Source organism: Pantherophis guttatus, chromosome 3 (genome assembly GCF_059756535.1).
Source record: "Pantherophis guttatus breed Tessera chromosome 3, ASM5975653v1, whole genome shotgun sequence".
NCBI lineage: Eukaryota > Metazoa > Chordata > Lepidosauria > Squamata > Colubridae > Pantherophis > Pantherophis guttatus.
In genome coordinates, this window is record NC_142065.1 from 152,745,798 (window position 1) to 152,767,287 (window position 21,490).

Here is a 21,490-nt window from a genome sequence, read left to right on the forward strand (position 1 = left end):
TAAGCTAATGTGGAGAATGGAAGAACAACTGCTTCACCCATTCATCACTCCTCTTTGTAGATTCATATACCAATGTATCCAAGGTCAAGCCATCTTTTGCCCAATACATTTAATTATAAACTGGATTTGCACACCACTATCTTTTGGATGGGGAGGACTCAGCAGAGAGAAGTTAAGTCCAGTCCAGAGGTGGGTTTCAGTAGGTTCTAACCAGTTCTGGAGAACCAGTAGCGGAAATTTTGAGTAGTTTGGAGAACCAGTAAATACCACCTTTGACTGGCCCCATCTATTCTCTGCCTCCTGAGTCCCAGCTGATTGGGAGGAAATGGGGATTTTGCAGTAACCTTCCCCTGCCACGCCCACTAAGCCATGCCACGCCCACCAAGCCACGCCCACAGAACCGGTAGTAAAAAAATTTAAATCCCACCACTGGTCCAGTCCCCTCCTCATTGCACAGTCATAGTCCAACTCCATAATCCAATGTGGCAAATGAGTGGTCAGAAGGAAATGCTGGATCCAATTCTCCAATGGCAACAGAAAATGGCAATTTATAAAAATGAATCATTTAAACATTCTGGGACACTTAATCTCTGGAATTTATGAGGGCATTCTCAATCAAACGAAACAGGTTTCAAAGTGCAAATTTATTAAGAGGTTTAACTATCCTGTAACAGCAAAATAAAATGCTATTTTTTAAAATCACATTGCATATACTAATCAGTTCATTGATGGATAAGGACAGCTATATTCGAAAATAGATTGACCTCCTCTTCTTTGTGGCAGCCCCACAAATATTGGAATACTGCTGTCATGTCACCCCTAGTCCTCCTTTTCATTAGATTAGATATACCCAATTCCTGCAACATTCTTCATGTTTTAACCTCCAGCCGCCTAATCATTTTTGTTGCTCTTTTCTGAACTCTTTCCAGAGTCTCAGCATCTTTTTAATACTATGGTACCAAAACTGGATGCAGTATTCCAAAGGTGTTTTTACTAAGGGTTTATAAAGTAGTACTAATACTTTACATGATATTGATACTATCCCTCTGTTAATGCAACCTAGGATTGCATTGGCTTTTTTGGCTGCTGCCCCACACTGCTGGCTCACATTTAAGTGATTGTCTACTAGGACTCCACTAGCCATTCACCTGATCAAGACGGCTTCATTCTCTGAAAAGACATGCCATAAAAGTATGTTTTAAAGATGTTTGCATTTGTGCCCCATCCTTTTGCATCCTTTTTCTGGCAGCAGAAAATAGCATATGGGAGGTTTTTTGTAGGCCTGCTTGTTTGTATTTCATATTTCTTAATTGCACATCTCCCACAGAGATTTTCCTTAATATTAGCAGCTTTGCACTGAGAACCAATGACAGGTCCAAAGTCACCAGATTAATATTACTCTTCTGAAGTGGGGATTTCATACAGCACTTCAGCACTTTGCCTTTTCTTAAAATCAGCAGATTTTGGAGACTCACTCCCACCAAACAAATCCCCGATGGGTATCAGAAGTGGTTCCTCTTAAATTGTCCATACGGGTTGGTGTCGATTAAATTACAACAGCATGGCCACTTGGCATTAATTAAATCCCATATAAACAATTGGATGACTGTAACTGCCAGCCCCAGAGGGAGATTTCACAACAATGGGTGACTTTAAAATTTAAACCATCCTGAGAGCCACCATGTAAATGGCATTACCTCTATCAAAGTGTGTATACCCCATTGAGTTCAATGGCTCTTATTCCCAGGTGAGCATAGCAAACACTCATGGGCTTTCGTGGCTCCTCCAGCCTAGCCAACCCCTTTGAGACCATTGCTTAGAATAGAGTAAAAGAGTTGGAAGGGACCTTGTAGGCCATCTAGTCCAACCCCCTGCTCAAGCAGGAGACCCTAAACCATTTCTGAAGATGGCTGTCCAGTCTCTTCTTGAAAGCTTCCAGTGATGAAGCGCCCACAACTTCCGAAGCCAAGCGGTTCCATTGGTTGAGTGTTCTGACTGCCAGAAAATTTCTCCTTATTTCTAGGTTGAATCTCTCCTTGATAAGTTTCCATCCATTGTTCCTTGTCTGGTCTTCGGGTGCTTTGGAAAATAGCTTGACCCCCCTCCTCTCTGAGGCAGCCCCTCAAATATTGGAACACTGCTATCATGTCTCCCCTGGTCCTTCTCTTCACTAGACTAGCCATGGCCGGTTTATTTGCAGCCGTTCTTCTTATGTCTGTGGAGATTCTCCAATCGTTCTTCGTATGTTTTAGCTTCCAGTCTTTAATTGCGAAGCAGCGGAGGAGCTCAAAGGGTCGCCGCGCTCCTCGGAGACGCTCATCAACTCTTTGCGCTCGCCCGCCCCGCGCTCCACCCTCCGTCCCGGGGGGGAAGGACGATGGCGGCGAGGATTGCGTGGCCGCATTTCCGGCAGCTGCTGGTGGCCCACCGCTCCTACTGCAGCCCCCGGCTCCTGCCCCTAGCCAGGCCGACTATGGCGAACCTGTGCCCCAGCCGGCTGAGCAGTATCGGCCCAAGCCTCGCCACTGGCCCTGCTTCCCTGGCACGCTCTGGAGGTTTCGTGGGAGGCCGCTGGCTCCAGGCGGCAGCCACTTTCCCCGTGCGGGACCCGGCCACCGGCATGGAACTCCTCCAGGTAGCGGATTGCGGCGTAGCTGAAGCGGAGGCCGCCGTGAAGGCCGCCTACGAAGCCGGCGCTGCTTGGAGCGCAGCTTCTGCTAAGGTGAGCGAAGAGAAGGCGGCCGGCGGCGTCCAGACTAGCGAGAGGCTGCGGGGTCGGGGGGGGGGGGATAATCAGGTTTTTGCAAGAGGGAGCGCAGAGATAGAAAGGTCCCGATAAGCAAATTGGGGAGGGTGGGGGGCGGGATACGGAAAGAAATGCTTCCCAGGGAACATGTGATCTGGGGATTGTTTCAAAGAGTTGGGTTTCTGCACACGTGCAGAGTGCTTGCTTCTAATGAGCCCCGTATTTGCAACTCTTCCCGAACAGCTCTTTGCAGGTTGATTCAAATTCAACACTTCCTAAGAAGTGTGTTTTATCTGCAGCCTCTCTATAGCAAACCGCAAGTTCCCCAAAGTAAGGGCGCAGGCATCAGCTCCTCATTATATGTACACAAATGCTGCTGTTAATGCTTTATGTCAGAACATCTGATGGAAGCATGTAGATGTACATGCTGATGTCATGTTGTCATTTCTCCTGATCAGCCCTGCAAATACCTATGTATTCAATCTTAATAATATCTGGTATCTAGAGTTTTTTTTTTTTAATTGTGCTACGGTAGTTGTATTCAGAAAATGACAGAATAACAGAGTTGGACGAGACCTTGGAGGTCACCAGAAGACCCCTTGCTCAAGCAGGAGACCCTATTCCATTTCAGACAAGTTGTTGTCCAATCTCTTTTTTAAAATCTCCAGTGATGGAGCACCTACAACTTCAAATAAACTAATAATGGCCCTGTGGTTGGATTATGGATTTAAAAAAAATCAGATATGAAACACTCACCAGTAGATTAAAATCCACCTTGCAGATTCAGTGAAAGAAATTGCTGTGATGGCAGTTTCTTGGCTTACTTGTTAACTAAATTGACACATGTACTTTGTACAAGATAAAAGGACCATGTATATTTATATATATTTCCAGTATGTAAATAGTGGATATATATGAGGATAGCCTGCAGAGGCCCATTAGAAGAATCCAAGATATTTCCCTAGTTTTCAGCTTTAATGAATTCTTATTTCTAAAGCAGGTATTCACATATTTATATAGTTTCAGTTTTTATCCAGTTTCTAAATAAAAAGCCACCTACTCTCCAGAAGTAATAGTAGGATCAAAGACTTGCATCAGCAATGTTGGGCCACAATGTTCCACAAACTTTCTCCTTTCTTATACCCATCACCACCCAAATACAAAAGAGACGAGTTTACAGCATGACCCCTTTCATGGTTTGAACTTCCTGTAGACACTCTGCCATTTATTTATTTTTTTACATTCTGGAGCTTAAAACAAAAGTAAATTCTTTAAAATTAGGTCAGACTTACTTCTGCATAGGTATGCATAGCTTTTTCTTCTCAGTATCTTGGAATTCTCTTGGTTGCTATTTAAATGTTAAATATTTTGTCTATTGTTTTTTTACAGGAAGTATCTTTCCAACCCTTATATTGTTTCAGGTCCCACTTGGCCTGAAGTACAGTAGATAAACTGTACTATAAACTAATCAATGCCTTTTTAATCACAAATTGCTTATGATACAAACTCAGCCCATACAGTGAGTCATGAAAATTCAGTCAGTAGATTAACTGAGTAAACTATGCTTAAATTAGTAACTATAGGTGGGATATTGCAAAACATAGCTACTGAATGCTTGACTATGGGGCTGGTGTTTTAAAATCTGGTTTTAGTTTTAGGAATAATATTAGACTAAACTTTGATCTACTTGATGGATTTGTTGGAATAATTGAAATTGAATAAGCTCTTTATAAGTCATAATTATATTTAGACAAATTTGCTTTTGTTTTCAAATTTATTTTTACCAAGATCCTTCTATAGTATTATTTTATTTTTTATTCAGGATAGAGCGGTTTTGCTTCGTAAATGGTATGATTTGATGATAGAGAATAAAGATGAACTTGCAAGGATCATTACAGCAGAAAATGTAAGTATAAAGAAAAAGGAAATCTTCCACTGAGGCTGCGGATCTGAAACTTAGGTTGCTGAGTATAGTTTTGCTTAGAAGAAAGATCAAAGCAACCAACAGATGGAATTCAAATGTCCTTCCTTGCACTATATTCTAAATTATATAGCCTGGTTCATAAAATATAGCGGCTGTATTCACACAATACATTAAGTCAAAAAACCCCACATTATAGCATAGTATGATGGCTTAGTTCAGACAACATGTTAAGGCAGTGGCAGTGCTTGCCAAACACACTGAATCTTGATTTAGTCTTGTGTGACTCCAGCCCATGTTACTGTTCTGTGCCGTCAAAATTGAATTAAGGGCAGTGCTAAACTGAAGACCCTATTGCTTGTAAGCAGCGAATCTTTTAATATTTTGAATACAGTGGTTTTGAGTAAAACTTTGTTAGCTGAGTGATTCAGTACCGAAGGCTTAAGAAATAAATAGATGCTACAAGAGTAGTATGGGGACCAGGTTAATATTTCTTTTATATTTATTTGTGAAATTCATTTGCTGCCTATCTAGGCAGTTTACGATGATAAACAAGAAAATGAAAGGAGTGTAAACAGAAATAAAATAGAACATAAAATAAACAATGAAAAAGGAACACAAGAATACATCAATATGATAACCAAAAAGATGGATGAGTGGAGAGCAGAGGGGAGGAGGCGGAGTCTGCCATTAATCCAGCAGTCACCTCCAGTATATATTGCTTGAATAGGTAGAGAAGAAAATAGGTATAGAAGTGTAGTCTGAATAACATATGCAAGAAACATCCTGGGCCCTGGAGCCAGGAAACCCCAAATGGGGCAACTGGGAGGTGATAGAAACAGCTGTTATTTATATTATCTGTTTGCTGAGTGAGCTGACAGTGGCATGTTGGGAGCACTTCTGTGTCAGCACTTCCTAAAGTGTGGTCTGGGGCCTGGCACAATCCTTGCAAAAGATAAAATAACGATCCTTAGTAAAGGTACAAATAATCGCGCTCTTTTGTCTCCAACCAGAGTTTTCCAGATGTGATTTTTCCAGCAATCTGGTAAAAGGAGAGCTCTAACTATTGGCAATCAGATGATCTAAGCCTTTAAAAAAAGTAGCAAATAAATTAACAGAATAGACAAAAAGGAGCCATCAGAATTTGCAAGTAAGCCCTTAGATTTTTTCCTATGTAAGAAGAAGAAGTGACTCCTACTAAAACAAAGGAATGGAAAATGTATTTCTATATATCCTTCCAATAATCATTTTGTGTCACCTTTGAATAATGTTTCCAAACTAATAGCTGTGATAGATTATCTGTATTCTATTTGTGAAATGTTAATGCCTCCTGCACTGAACTTCATTGCACTGTGGGTTTAACAACTGGGTTTCCTGCTTTTATACAAGAATTCAGGAAACAGAATTAAAGATCTGGTTTAAAAAAATGTGGTGAAAATGTGATCGTTTTGCTGCCATCTGGTGATCATCCAGATTTTTACAACAGAGAAATAGCATGCCTTGTTTAATCCTTTCCCTGCTAGAGAGTTCTTCCTTGCAAACCATCTCATTAAGGCAGGGGTGAAATCCAACAGGTTCTGACAGGTTCTGGAGAAATTTTGAGCAGCTCAGAGAACCAGTAGTGGAAATTTTGAGTAGTTCGGAGAACCGGCAAATACCAACCCTGGCTGGCCCCAGAGTGGGGTGGGAATGGAAATTTTGCAGTATCCTTCCCCTGCCACGCCCACCAAGCCATGCCCACAGAATTGGTAGTAAAAAAAATTGGATTTCACCACTGCATCAAGGGGTGTTTCTTCTTCCTTTCTATTCAGACAGTAAACTGTTATCTCAGCCTTAGGAAAACAGCCTAAGAAACAAGATGCTTACAGAGAAGAATTGGGCTAGGTTCTAATAAAAGAGAAAAAACTTCCCCTCCCCCCCTCTCCCACCCTCCCTCCCAACAATGGAGTCCTTTGTGGTCCTTGAGCTTAATGGTTTGCTTGTAGACATTTTATTATCTGGCTAGTCGGGTAGTGAAGTAATAAGCTGACTTTGTATAAAAAAGAACACCGCTTTGGGGGGGGGCGAAAGCCCTACTAAGCAGGTATATATAAAAGTATGAAGGCTATTGCTTAACGCATTGTAAGCCGCCCTGAGTCTCCGGAGAAGGGCGGCATATAAATCGAACCAATAAATAAATAAATAAATAAAATAAATAAAAAACAACCAAGCTCAGAGATTGCAAAGGACTTTATGGGGTAGCTAGGATCCTTCATTGCATACTACTGTATGTAGCTATAATGTGATTTGATTGCTTTGGGCCTTATGTGAAGTATAAGTCCAGTCATTCCAAATTACAAATCATAGTTTTTAGATTAGTGTATTGTATCAATGCAGCCATTTGAAGTTCATTGACTGAATTTTCACTGAGCAAATTGTTGCTTGCACAATGTGTGAACTTGTCTTTGGAACCCATGGTACAAAGATCAATGTTTCTGATTTGTGTAGCTTGGCAAAAGGTATATTTTATTGCCCTGTGGTTTTTTTTCCCTCCTCTTTTTTTCGTTTCTATCATATATTTTAGATTTAAAGCCTTTTTTGTTCAACTTTTTAAATTTATCTTGGCATTTTGTTTATATTTTGCATTTTTACAAATTGAAGATTAAATGAGAAAATTAAAATAAATCTTGGCAAAAGTGTAGAATCACAGGTCTTGAGATAAGGTTTCCTTATATAAGGGTACAGATTGCTTGTTTATTAGTTTTGGGATTAAACAAATTAATAAGATTTATTTATTTATTTATTGGTTCGATTTATATGCCGCCCTTTTCCAGAGACTCAGGGCGGCTTACAATGCGTTAAGCAATAGCCTTCATACTTTTGTATATACCTGCTTAGTAGGGCTTTCACCCCCCCCCCCCAAAGCGGTGTTCTTTTTTATACAAAGTCAGTTTATTGCCCCACAATCCGGGTCCTCATTTTACCTACCTCGGAAGGATGGAAGGCTGAGTCAACCTTGAGCCTGGTGTGATTTGAACTCGCAGTAATTGCAGGCAGCTGGCAGCTAAGTGCTACTTAACAGCACTTTAGCCTGCTGAACCACCAAGGCTCTTTCTTTAGTAGTAAAGCAAAAGAATGTCCATTTTGCATTCACTATTTATTTATAAATAAATAAATTAAAAAGGTATTTCTTACAAGCCTGCATCCTTGCTCCAGATATTGGCATCAATATCTTGTTACTTATAATGGACAAGCAACTAATCCAATGTAGAGGGGGAAGGGAAAGGAAGGGGGAGAACCCTCTATTTAAAGTATGTACCATATTGATCACATGGAGGACAACAATAAAATAAACATTTTTAAATGAAGGCACAAAGGAATGAAAAGTATTAATAATTATTTTGTTTTAGAGATGTTTTACTGTGTTCATTTATTTGTTCACAGGGAAAACCACTGAAGGAAGCAGAAGGGGAAATCTTGTATTCAGCTTCTTTCTTGGAATGGTTTGCTGAAGAAGCCCGGCGTATTTATGGTGATATTATTCCACCTTCAGCAAAAAATAGGAGAGTCCTTGTGTTGAAGCAGCCTGTGGGAGTTGCTGCCATCATTACACCTGTGAGTTGGCTGTGTTGGAAGAAATGTCCATCTGGGTTCAGTTCCAAGTGGGGAAGAAAGACAGTGGAAACATGGAGAATGCTTGGAAAGATGGTTTTTAATGGTGGACAAGACTACATGGTTTGAAGATCTTGGGTGAAGAAAAAAGGGAAGACATGCTGAGAATGCCTGGGTTTTATGCCCTCTCTAAGCTTTTGAATTTGAGCTTGTATTCTGATTGGTTGTCAAACACCCATGGGGCCATGCAAGGCTAACTCTGTAGGTTGTTGTGTCCCAGGCTTGGTTGAGCCTTGCTGGGTGATGCAATCTCCCCAAGTGCCATGTGGTGAGTTCTGTTGCTAGATGGGTAGAGGGTTAATCCTATCTTTGTTAGATCTTGGGTGAGGGCAATTCCTACTATGGCTCTGCTTGAAGGAGGTAGATCTTTGTTATGTAGAATAGACTGGCCCAGGCCTTAATGGCCCATTGACAAAGGTGGGGGCTGAGTTTCTGTTTCCCTTTTAGGGGAAATATTCTGCCCTTTTTAATATTTTCTAGAATATTTCATTTTCCTAGGAGAGGGGTGGGTGCTAATTTCCTACAACTGCTTTATTGAAATCAAATTGGAAACATGGTGCTTTCACAGAAAAGGCTCTAGTTTTTGTACTACTGTGGCAAAAATGTAAAATGGAGCAAAACTCACTTAACTGCCTTGCTTAGCAACAGAAATGTTCAGCTCAGTTGTGGTTGTAAGTCAAGGACTACCTGTAAACTTAAAAGAGAGTTTAGAATCAGATTCTGTTTGGCCTTCTTTAAAAGTACATAACATGCCACACCCAGAAATCTCTGACTTTTTCAAACAGGTCCATTTGGAGATATTTTGGAATCTGCTTTCACGTGTCATTAATAAGAGTAAAAAGTGGGAGCTACTATGCAGGACAAGATAGCCAATGATTTCCAGAATATTATTACTTCCATTAGTAGGAGGAGTAAATTTATTATCTTATTCTCGATATTATTTTTGGCTAGAAATTTCAGGACTTGCCAGTTAGTTCAGTGCGTCCCCCAATTCTGTTGATATTAAACTTGTGTGTATCTTTTTACTATAGTGGAATTTTCCAAGTGCCATGATAACCCGAAAAGTAGGTGCTGCTTTGGCAGCTGGCTGTACAGTAGTAGTGAAGCCAGCTGAAGACACACCTTTATCTGCCTTAGCACTAGCCGAGGTAAGATTTTTGTACATGTATGTATGTTTGTTTGTTTAAAGTTATATGACTGCTCAAGTCACTCACAGTGACTCTAGGCTGCTTATAAGAATAAAAGCCCAATACAAATACAATAAAAAAGCAATAATCTGATATACCAGAAATATTTTTAGCATAAAATTATTGAATATGAATTGTTGGATGCGGCTGTGACAATATTTTAATACAGGATACGTTATTTTATGCAAGTATCCGATCCTTAACTCTTCCCACCAATTATTTCTCACCGCAGCTTGCAAATCAGGCTGGAATTCCTGCGGGAGTATATAACGTTGTTCCATGTTCCAGACAACAGGCAGCAGCAGTTGGAGAGGTACTCTGTACTCATCCCTTGGTAGCCAAAATCTCATTTACTGGCTCAACAGCTACAGGAAAGGTATGCATATTCATGTATTTAAAGTTTTATACTTCAGGTTTTTTAAATCTTCACCAAGTTGTGACTAAAGCATTTTTGGAATAATGTTGATATTTGTTTAAATAAATTTTAACTATTTCCATAGTTCAGCTGTCTTGGGAAAGTTTGTAGAATCTGTTCCTTCTTCAAGGATCACTATCCTTTCTACATGCCCTGGCCCACTTGTTGTTCCCAGAGTGCTGATCTCCAGATGCAATGGACATCTTGCCGCATCTTTAACTAGTGCAGCATAGATATTCACAGGTAGCCATGATGATGCCCAGATGATAAAGCATACACTGCGATATCAGAGCATATGCTATTCATAGTTCAGTCTTAAATCTGTCCACAAAAACCTAAAAAGTGGATATTTTATTGCAAAGTCACAATGCCTATTTCCTTCACCTGCCCCCCCTTGCAGATTTCAAAGCCATGGGTATTGTTGCCTAGAGATTTGGAGTCCTGCAGATATGAAAAACATCAAGCCATGGAAATCTGCTCTAGGCCATCAAGCTTTTTTCATATGAAAAAAATACTCATTTGGGAGGAAAAGTGTTAAGGGAATAATTTTAAATTTGGGGATATTCATAACAAGTCTTCTATCGCTTTTTAAGTCTTGTTTCAGGGAAAGTCTAATTTATGCAAATGTTATTTAGTCATATCAATTCTAATTAAGATTTCCTACTGAAGTAGGAAATTTATTCTTGTCTTGTTTTTCTTCCTTTCAACCCAACAGAAAGTTGGAAAAAATATGTAAATGAAAGTATGTATATTGAAATAGACTAAATGTAGACTTTAATGTAAGGGACGTGGTGGCTCAGTGGCTAAGATGCTGAGCTTGTCGATCAGAAGGTTGGCAGTTCAGCGGTTCAAATCCCTAGCACCGCATAATGGAGTGAGCTCCCGTTTCTTGTCCCAGCTTCTGCCAACCTAGCAGTTCAAAACACGTAAAAAATGCAAGTAGAAAAATAGGGACTTTGGTGGGAAGATAACAGTGTTCCGTGCACCTTTGGTGTTTAGTCATGCTGGCCACATGACCACGGAGACGTCTTCGGACAGCACTGGCTCTTCTGTTTTTAGAAATGGAGATTAGCACCGCTCCCTAGAGCTGGAAACAACTAGCACACCTAGGCAGGGGAACCTTTACCTCTACTTTAATGTCACAGGATGTTGCTCATTAACAGGATAACTCTCCCAAAACTGAAAGACTGAGAACAATTTTGATTGGAGGAGAGAGTGGAGAAACCCAGGAAAAAATAATATTAAGTTCAAAAATTATTCAGATCCAATTGGAGGCTGCAGGGTAATCTTGCCAGAAAAATTTCCCACAATGCAGTTGGGCAGCAGCTTGGAATTCTGAGCCCCTCCTTCTAGGTCACATAATCTAAATCAGTGTTTTTCAATTTCAGCAACTTGTAACTGTGTGGACTTCAAATCCCCGAATGCTGGATGGAGAATTCTAGGAGTTGAAGTTTAGATAGCTTAAAACTTTCTGAGGTTGAGAAACACTGGATTATGTATAATCCATGTGCATGTGTATAGCACATGCCCCCTCCCCTTTGTTTCCCAGCACGCACATGCATGTGCTAACACGGCATGAGTGGAAAGCAGAAATACACACATGCACAGAAAAGAAGAAAGTATAAATGCTTCCTAAAACCACTGCTAGAGAAGAGGGTGGAGAAAATTCATGACTCGGTTTAACTGGATAGCCTTTGGAGCACCTAATTTGTGGCTTTGAGCATTTGCCTTAAAACATTTTCAGAATCCATGCATTCAGACTCATTTCTTGAAATTCAGCCTTTAAGAAACATAATCATTGTTTATTGACTGAAACGAAGGTTTTTTTAAAAAAATTTAATCCGGAACTTGTTATTAAAAAACAACTAGAACTTCCCTGACCAAGAGGCAAAGCTTTAGTGACAGAACATTGGCTGTGTTCAGATGAACTTTTTTTTTGTCTCTCATAGAACCCCAGCGAGCTTTTGCAGAACCCTAGAGTTCCATGTAACAGTTTTCAAAACTTTGATCTAGACCACTTTCCCTATCCTGAATAGTCCTCAAACTACACAATCTAGAATTTTCAGTAGTTCAGGATCCTGGGAGCTATAAACTCAGCACATCTGGAGGGTTTTAGGCAGTGGTGAAATGTAAAATTTGTTACTACCGGTGTGGGCGTGGCTTGGTGGTGGGAATGTGACTGGGTGGGTGTGGCCAACTTTTTTTTTTTTAACTTTTAAAAGCATTTTAAAAAATGCTTTTAAAGGTTGTAGAAAAAATGCTTTTAAAAGCCTCTGACCATCCCAGCTGAGCCGCGCAATCATCAGAGGCTTGCTTTTTTTACTTTTAAAAGCATTTTTTCGGCTGAAGATGTAGAAAAAATCCTTTTAAAAGTAAAAAAAAAAGCCTCCGATGATCACGCGGCTCAGCTGTGCATGTGGGGGGGGGTGTGCAGGGATTTTTGCTACCAGTTTTCCGAACCACCTGCTACCATCGCTACCAATGAGGTTCTGGATGAGTAAATCTTCTCATTTGAGAGCAAAGAATCAAGCCTTTCTAATCAAATAGGATCGGAACAGTTAAGTAATCCAAGAACACACAAGCATAGTATATGAGCTATAAACTAAAATTAACACTGGCATATCCAAGGTTGAAATTGATGTTTATTTAAAAAACTGGTATTTTTTTTCTGTACGTTTTAACATTGGCTTTAGGAAAATATTTTCCTTAGTGTAATTAGCTTTCCGTGTCTGCTGTTACAGATATTGCTACGCCATGCTGCTGGCACAGTCAAGCGGGTTTCCATGGAGCTCGGAGGACATGCTCCGTTCATAGCCTTTGACAGTGCTGATGTAGATAAAGCAGTTGCTGGAGCTTTAATATCTAAATACAGAAATTCAGGGCAGGTGAGCTTGTTTACTCTTATGGAATCTCTCCCCCCCCCCCCAATGCATTATATAAAAACATTGTTAAGTTTTGATTGCATCTTATATTTGAGGAAAATACGATCCACAATGGCAATGAGTAAAAATTTTTCACTAGGATCTTAATGGCACAGGTATAATAGACTTCTATACTCTTAAAGAGTATTCGGAAGCTATCATTAATGCAGAATGTGGTGGCGTGGGCAGTTCCTGAAGGCCCTAGGGTGGTCCAAATTGCATGAACTGCATTGATTGCTGGTCTGCTTCCAAGTGCAATTCAAAGTATTGGTAATCACCTTTAAAGCCCTTCCTGGCATGGATCCAGACTACTTGAGGGACCGTCTCATCCCACTGGGATTGGCCTGCTCCACCCGTGCTGGCAGAGGAGGCATGCTGCGGACTCTGGAATGCTCTGTCAGTAAGAGCATTCCGGCTGGTGGGGTCCAGGAGAAGAGCCTTATCTACCATCGCTTCTGCCCTTTGAAATATCTTGGCCCCCGGACTGATGTCAGCTCCAATCCTCCTGACCTTCTGTAAGAGCCTAAAGTCCTGGGTCTGCCAGTTAGCTTGGGGCTCCAATGGGAGAGTATCAGAGTGGGAGGTATGTTGGATTAGGAAAGACACCACCTCTCCCCGTGTGTTTCGTGTTCCCCTCTCCCCGTCTTTTAACTGTATTATTGTTTTCGTTTGGTTTTATTATTTTAATATGTGCTAGTTTTAATATTTATAAGCACCCAGAGTCGTCTCTGACAAGATGGGTGGCAAATATAAATAAATTGAAATTATAAATGAAATAAAATAAATAAAATGTAAAATAAGGCTGATCTGTACTTCTATTGAGCCTAAAATATGCTGAAATAGCACCTTTTGTATAAGCAGACAAAAGAATTATGTAGAAACTTCATCAAAATGTATACATTACTATCTGCAGGCTTATCGTTACCAAGTTGCTTATGCCATTTAATAATAATTAAACGGGTTCCATTATTTCGGACGGAAGATTAACAATATAACAGATGCACTAAGGCTGAATGGGGGAGAGATTTATAATTCTAATTTCTAGATATTTCAGCTGTTGTTCACAGAGACTCAATCTTGTTTACCTTCCAGACCTGTGTATGTGCAAACCGCTTCTTGGTTCAGAAAGGGATCCATGATGAATTTGTCAAGAAGTTTGCCCAAGCCATTCAGAGGGAACTACGTATTGGCCATGGATTCGATGAAGGGACTACCCAAGGGCCATTAATTAATGAAAGAGCTGTGGAAAAAGTAAGAATGATTTATAAAAGAAACGATGGTCAAAATGCATCCCAAAGTCATGTTTATTGTTTCCTGTTGTACAGTAATATTTACTGCATGCATTTTGCATGTTTTTAGGTTGAAAGTCACATTGATGACGCGGTGTCCCAAGGAGCATCCATAGTTACTGGAGGAAAAAGGCACAGCTATGGAAAAAATTTCTTTGAGCCAACTCTGCTTAGCAATGTGTCAACAAGTATGTTATGTACCCAAGAGGAGACTTTTGGGCCTTTGGCTCCAGTTATCAAGTAAGTCATTAAGCATTTCAAACAGATGACTATGTAATCATCTCAGATCATTAAACTGCTATTGGAAATCTCCCTCTATGAATAAAAGACTTGCATTCTGCCTGACTCTCAAAGACTCTGGGGAGCTAACAAGAATCAAAGATTTTGCAATAAAATCAATGAAGCATTACACACATTATTTTGCCACAAAACATACCAGAAGGGAAACCAGGTTGTTAGCCCATTGTGTGTGTGTGTGTGTGTTTGTTTCTGAGATAGACATTCTTTCAGTCACTTGTTGGCACACTATTTTTTCAGATCTTTTCCAAAATAAACAAGTTCATCTATATGTGTGCTTTTCCAAATTATCCTATACAGAATTGTGGAAGTTTCTATTATGCAAGGGTATAAGAATATCACAATGTGCTTCTTTATTTTTAGGACAAATTATTTTTTTTACCACAATGATGTCATATTTCCACTTTTGCAGATTTGATACAGAGGAAGAAGCACTCGCCATTGCAAATTCAGCCAATGTGGGTTTAGCAGGTATGTGCTTTTAAATAGTTAGCAGAGTAGAAAAAATGATACATACTCATACACACTTTGACTAGCGGCTCAGAAGTTGTAGCTAACTAAATTCCCAAACATGAGAAAATACAGAATACTAATAGAGCTGGTGTGAAATAAAGATAGTTCTTGACTTACTGGCAGCGCAGTGGCTCAGTGTTAAGACGCTGGGCTTATCAGCTGGAAAGTCAGCAGCTCAGGTTCAAGACCTGAGCACCACATGACAGGGTGAGCTCCCGTCCTCACCCTAGCTCCTGCCAAACTTGCAGTTCGAAAGCATGCAAATGCAAGTAGATAAATAGGTACCACTTCAGTGGGAAGGTAACAGCACTCGGTGATGTCATAGTGGCCATATGACCATGGAAATATCTTCAGACAGCGCTGGCTCAATGACTTGAAATGGTGATGGACATCGCCCCTTCTAGTTGATGACTAGCGGGGTAAAATCCACAGAGATTTGTTTACCTTTTCCTTTGATTTACTACCATAACTGAACCTGGAATTACAGTCATAAGTAATGCCAATGGTTAAGCAGGTCATCACATGGCTACATTTGAGTTTCCAAACTTTTCTGCAGTGGTCATAAAGTGAATGCAACAGTCATTAAGCAAACCCACTGTCAAAGGGGGAGGGGGTGTTTCTGGCAAAAGAGCCATAAATTGCAGTCACGTGACTATGGAACACTTCAAACAGCCGTAAATGCAGGCCGGTTGCCAAACACCCAAAATCTGAGGGAGAGCCATCGGAACTGACCCTGAATCATAAGTACCTTTTGGGGGGTCCCAAAAGTACCTTTGGGGGGGGGGTTGTAGCTTTGAATGGTCACCAAGTGAATGATCCTAACCTATAATTCCGCTGCATTGCAAATAATTGGACTTTTCTTTTTCTTATGAAAAAGAAGAGGAAGGGCAGCAGTGGTACTCTAGCCTTTAGGAGTTTGGAACATATCAGAGTCTTCCTTGTTGTTACTAGGATTATTTGGGCTTTTTGTGTGTTTTTTTTAATAAAGCTTTCAAATGCATTGGGCATTATAGCTACAGGCAGTCCTCCAGGGGTGGGTTCTAAATTTTTTTACTACCGGTTCTGTGGGCATGGCTTATTTTGTGGGCGTGGCTTGATGGTCATGTGACAATTCTTTAGGATTTAGCAGAGGTACTGGTGTTCCAGGCTTTTAATTGCTTGCAGAGCTGTACCGGTCTACTCATTTGTTTTTGGAGGCACCAGTCTACCACCACACTGCCTTTTAACACTGATCAACTGTAGGGCGGCCCTTTGAAGCCCCGCGGAAAGAGTTTAAACAGGTTTTTTCCTTCTAGCCGATCAGCTGGGACTCGAGAGGCAGCAATAGGGGTAGGGCCAAATAAAAGGTAAGAATACGCAGGGGGCGGGAGGGCCCAGCTCCCAAACAAAGAGAACCGGTTCGATGACATCATAGCCTCACCGCTACTGGCTCGGCTGAACCAGGCTGAACTGGGAGGAACCCACCACTGAAGTCCTCCACCACAACAGTTCAGTTAGTGATTATTCAAAGTTAGAACGGCACTGAAAAAGCAGACTTATGACCATTTTTCACACTTATTACCATTGCAGCATCCCCATAGTCATGTGATTTACATTCGGATGCTTGACAACGGACTCACATTTATGACAGTTGCAGTGTCCTGGGGTCATGTGATCCTCTTTTGCGACCTTCTGACAAGCAAAGTCAAATGGGGAAGCCAGAATCACTTATCAGCTGGGTTACTAATTTAACAACTGCAATGATTCACTTAACAAATGTGGCAAAAAAAAAAGTCATAAAATGGGGCAAAACTCACTTAACAAATTTCTCATTTAGCAACATAAATTTTGGGCCCAATTGTGATCGTAAGTTGACGAATACCTGTACTTACTGTTCCTTAATCACACTTGCAGGTTATTTCTATTCTCAAGACCCAGCCCAGATTTGGAGAGTCGCTGAAAAGCTGGAAGTTGGAATGGTTGGTGTTAATGAAGGGATTTTATCTTCTGTGGAGTGTCCCTTTGGTGGGGTCAAACAATCAGGGCTAGGAAGAGAAGGTTCTAAATACGGTATTGATGAGTACTTAGAAATAAAATATGTTTGTTTGGGAGGTTTACAATAGCCATTGTTACAACAGTAGCCAAAATAGAACTATAGTTTTGGCCTTTTGTAGTCTTTTGTTTAGCAAGTTAACTTGGATTTTTTTTTTTCATAAAATAACTGTGATCAGGTTTACATATAGAGATGTCTTTACTTGAAATCATGTCAATTGATGTAAAACAGTTCTTCATAATTAACATTGTGATTGCAAATGTTAATATTATCTATCTTGGTCCTAATGTTGGAAACAAATCCTATTTGCTGTTGACATTTGGAAGAATTTAGAAAACATTATTAATATTTTTGGAACATATAGGGCAGCATCTCTACTCATTTTTTCTCACATGTAGAGGGTTATAAAAATGATGGAATCTTAAATATTTGTGCCAAATTTTGAATTTTACTGTTTTTCTAATACTTTGTTTTTTAATTAATTAGGTAGAAATCCAATTTTAATTGTTCTTCTTCAGAAATATAGGCATCCTTGTGGATATATATTCATTTCTAATATCCTATTGATCAATAGGACTAGACATATTTAAGAAGAGATTGTCACTGCGTTGTTGTATTTGTCAGCTGGGCTCCCATTCTGAGACTTACGGTAGACTGATCTGAGTCTTATCTCTGAACCACTGCGCGTGTCCACATTCTTTCCACATTCTTCTTCTTTTTTTTCTTTTGTTCGTCTGCCAGAACTTCTGCCGGCAAGGCAGGGAAGTTTGCCAAGATGTAATTAATGGCTAGTAAGATTGTTTTTTTATTTCTTTATAATAAAATGTGTTTCTTAGAATATATCCCGGCTTATTTTCTCTTAAAGTATGCTGCAAAGGAAAGCCACGGTCCGTCTCTAATTAAGTGCAATTACCTCCAGGGGTAATTTATACACCCTGACAGAGATTTACAATTTGTAGCTGGTGATTAAGCTTTGCAGTAGCACAGATTAATGGGCAGTAATAATTCCTGCCAAACTATAATGTACATAGTCTTCAGAGACTCTTGATTTGGCAGAAAAATTATAGATTTTTTGAGACAGTGTAACAAAGACAAATTATAACAATAAATATTAATATACGTAATAAATTCATTCAGACCTCCTGGGGACCAATAATTATATAAGTAGTTAGATTTCATTGATACATATTCATGAGCTCTCTCTTTTTAAAAAAAAATGATCCATGGGACTGCTATAGGAAACTTGTCAGTGCCCTACGGATGAATCATTTGGTTCCTGCAGAATTAACTTGAGTGGTTTATTATTCTCTTTTGTAATAAATAAATATATTGTTTTTTAAATGAGATGGGAAAATTAAGATGGAACTGACACAGTGCTGCATTAAGCTAAACGTGCGCTTTATATGTCCAAATTGTATTGAAATGTTGTATTCCTTTTTTGTTCCATGCTTTTGGGGAGGCAGTTAAAAGTGGACCTTAAACCCCTCTGCTATATAACATCTGCTTCTGAGAGTCAACACTAGGTTTCAGAAGCAATCTGCATGGTCTCCTGAATAGCACAAACTTTGATTATACAGGGTGCTTGTTTTAAATCAACTTTCATTACTGTGAAACTACTGTGTTATTTTTTTCTTAACACTAGGAGTAGAAAAATTCAGATTGTGGCAGTTCCCAAAAGTACCATTTGTAACATTCTTACTCTTTCCTTAAAAAAGAGTAGAAGCCAAATATGTTTCATACAATAGCAAATAGAATACTTCACAAATAAAATATTGTGCCATTTAGGGGTACCGAAGACATTACAAACTCTTTGATTATAGCACAAATGAATACTATAATGATCTATTATATATTTTAATTTCAAGGAAATGTCTCAAATGTTGGATCAGTTTGATAATGTATCTAATTTTTGCTTATAAATTTATCATTAAAATGCTATATATGTTTACATTCATATAAAGGAACACTTGAGTTAAGTTCTTTTTATTACCTAATCAACTTTTTTTTCCTACGTTTTTGTTTGCCAGATATGGAGGTTAACAAAGAATTGCTAATGTAATAAAAAAATTGGACATTTACATTTATTGTCAAATTTGATTTGCAATACTATTTCTTCTTTGTTATGTTCTCATAAACCACAGAGAAAAAAAAATGAGAGGGGGGGAAGTACTTTTATTAAAACAGTTGATGATAAAATTGTTTCTGTAATCCTTCCAGTTACAAAGTTTAGTTGATCCAGTCTGGAAGTTCCTATAGCTCATCTCGATTTTGAGGAAGTTGAGGTTACATATAACATCTGTGATCACTTAATGTGAAGAATAGCTCGATCTCCTTTTTTTTTTTTTTTGCTTGAGATGTGTGCTTTTATTGGCCAATAGATGCATGTAAGATACTTTTCTGTTCATCATTATTCATATCCAATAAAACACCTGGTATGGAATCTTGTTTATGTACAAAATGTACATGCACACACGTCCACAATTGGCTTCATGTATAATCATCCTATTTATGTAAGTAATTTCATACAGATTTAGATTACCTGATACAATGCCTAAGAAATTATTCAACAGCTACCGTATTTTTTGGAGTATAAGACGCACTGGAGTATAAGATGCACCTACCTTTTATTGTGAGGAAAAGAAGAAAAAGAAATCTCCCTCTGCCTCTGCCTCTGCCTCTGAGCAATTTTGCCTGTTGCAGCAAACAGCAAGCAGCCTGCTTTACTTCCATTTTTGTTTTCAGCATAGCTTGATTAGCACAAGGAAAAAAAATCTGCTCCAGCAATTTACCTCTTTGCAGCAAGCAGCAGAGCACAAAACAGCTGAGAGCAAATCAGCTAAGAGTCGGGAGGCCGATCCAATCAACTTGTGCTAATTAGGCTGTGCTGAAGCTGAAAGGAGCTGTTTTTTCTTTCTGTTTGCTTGTAAGGAGGTAACTGCTGTGAGGCAGAGCCAAAGGGTGGGGGCCATTGGGTGGGCGGGGCTATATTCGGTATATAAGACGCACCTAAATTTTCACCCCTTTTTAGGGGGGAAAAAGGTGTGTCTTATACTCCAAAAAATACGGTAATTCAAACCTTAAAAAGTTAGAGCATTTCTATGGTAACCACTTAAGGAAAATACTAGATTATTATCCTAGATTATATTTTACTGAGCCTCTAGATAGAATAAAGTGTACATATTTAGAAGTCTGAGTAACAGACTCTCTCATCCAAATTATCAGCTCCCATCCAAATTATCCAGGAAATATCTTTGTATTTGTATTGCTCTGGCTGTTTTTCTGAACAGCCAATCTTTAATCTTAGATCTAGCTTTCTAGAAGAGGATTAAACTAGAAGAAAATGCCAACAGTGATCCAAGAAGATTATGCCACAGAGTGATATTTTGTCACTGGAGTTTTCCAATTGTTGCATCCAACAGGGAATAAAACAAGCCTTGTGCTCACTCCCACACAGGTTGACAAGAAGGAAGGTTTTTATTCCCTCCAAAACATATTCATATCTGAATATATATTCCTTCCATATATTCATCTTATTTTGCACTGTTACTGCTAATCGGTATTTGTATGTTTTATTTAGCAACTATTTTACTTTCTTAAACTCAGGCAAGGCAGGGCCAGTTCTCATCCTGTCATAAATCTAAACACGATTTATGTTTAACAGCACGATATTCTCAAAGCAGAGTTTAGCAGATACCTATTCATCCCCGCACTCATACCCTCTCATTTATTTAGCAAAGAAAAGTTAAGAGAAATATTTTGTCTACTACATGTCAGTTTTAATAACTGTGATAAATTTCCATTATTGACAGAAGTGGCTTCCTATGCAGACAAAGTCACTCTGTTTTAAGAAGACTAATATAAGGAAGTTTTCCTCTATGATCTTGTAACATAATAGCCTTGGCTAAGATTTTAATTGTAAACTTTTCGATGTCCATGAGACATATGTAAATGCCATCTCTAGTAAACAGGCTTGAAAAACGCTGGCAAGTTAAAAGCTACTGCTTGAAGAACAGAGCAAAATATCCATGGTATTCCTCCCTCTGCCATGCTGGAAATTTATGAGTCTGTCTTCCCATTTCGGACTTGTCCAGTCTTCAGTGCACTAAAGTACCATTTTCCTAACAAAGCAGTGCATCCATTTATCTATCCTTTGAGCTGTAGCTGAAGGAGACCCCATTTTTCATGTCACTATTCATGAGGTTTCTGGAGTTTTCTCTTTCAACCTTCTCTCTGCTAAATATGGTATCCTGGTCACTCTCAAACTCAGATTCTGAAACCATCAAACTGGAATTGTGTTCAGTACTTCTGTGTTTTATACCTGTATGGAAAGAAGGCATGAGGGTTAGGATTACAGTTGCCTTGCAGTCCTGTTAGGACATCCTTCTAACTATATGATGTTCAACTAGTCTCTAAGTCATGTTTTGTTTTAATCATAATTGGTTGGCTGAATTCATAGACTGACCCAAAATAAAATCATTGCATTATGACTGAATGCAATCTGTAAAGCAAGCCACTCTC

General features: G+C 39.3%; 3 protein-coding genes across 7 annotated transcripts in view; 1 reads left to right on the forward strand and 2 right to left on the reverse strand.

The window, feature by feature from the left end:
• GPLD1 (glycosylphosphatidylinositol specific phospholipase D1) overlaps positions 1-1,916 on the reverse strand; it is a 35,090-nt gene extending 33,174 nt beyond the window's left edge. Inside the window, exon 1 of the mRNA XM_034429268.3 lies at positions 1,698-1,916. The gene's annotated coding sequence lies outside the window, so the exon portion shown is untranslated. The remainder of the gene's footprint in view (positions 1-1,697) is intronic.
• ALDH5A1 (aldehyde dehydrogenase 5 family member A1) lies at positions 632-19,168 on the forward strand. The gene is made up of 10 exons (XM_034429270.3): positions 632-2,722; positions 4,569-4,652; positions 8,091-8,261; positions 9,350-9,466; positions 9,738-9,881; positions 12,662-12,805; positions 13,934-14,092; positions 14,201-14,370; positions 14,840-14,898; positions 16,834-19,168. Exons 1-10 carry the CDS (start codon positions 2,378-2,380, stop codon positions 17,040-17,042), a joined length of 1,602 nt encoding a protein of 533 aa, XP_034285161.2. The 5' UTR covers positions 632-2,377; the 3' UTR covers positions 17,043-19,168.
• Positions 19,125-21,490, reverse strand: part of KIAA0319 (KIAA0319 ortholog) — a 34,672-nt gene continuing 32,306 nt past the window's right edge. For all 5 annotated transcript variants that reach the window (XM_034429273.3, XM_034429275.3, XM_087890362.1 and 2 more), the window contains one exon: positions 19,125-21,290. In XM_034429273.3, coding sequence (XP_034285164.2) covers positions 21,112-21,290 — 179 coding nt within the window. In that variant the 3' untranslated portion in view covers positions 19,125-21,111. The remainder of the gene's footprint in view (positions 21,291-21,490) is intronic.

Bases quoted from the DNA above. Each gene is read 5' to 3' on its own strand.
- ALDH5A1 (XM_034429270.3), top strand. From the start codon at position 2,378: ATGGCGGCGAGGATTGCGTGGCCGCATTTCCGGCAGCTGCTGGTGGCC. The intron at 2,723-4,568 runs GTGAGCGAAGAG...TTTTTTATTCAG, and splicing joins GGAGCGCAGCTTCTGCTAAG to GATAGAGCGGTTTTGCTTCG. The intron at 14,093-14,200 runs GTAAGAATGATT...GCATGTTTTTAG, and splicing joins ATGAAAGAGCTGTGGAAAAA to GTTGAAAGTCACATTGATGA.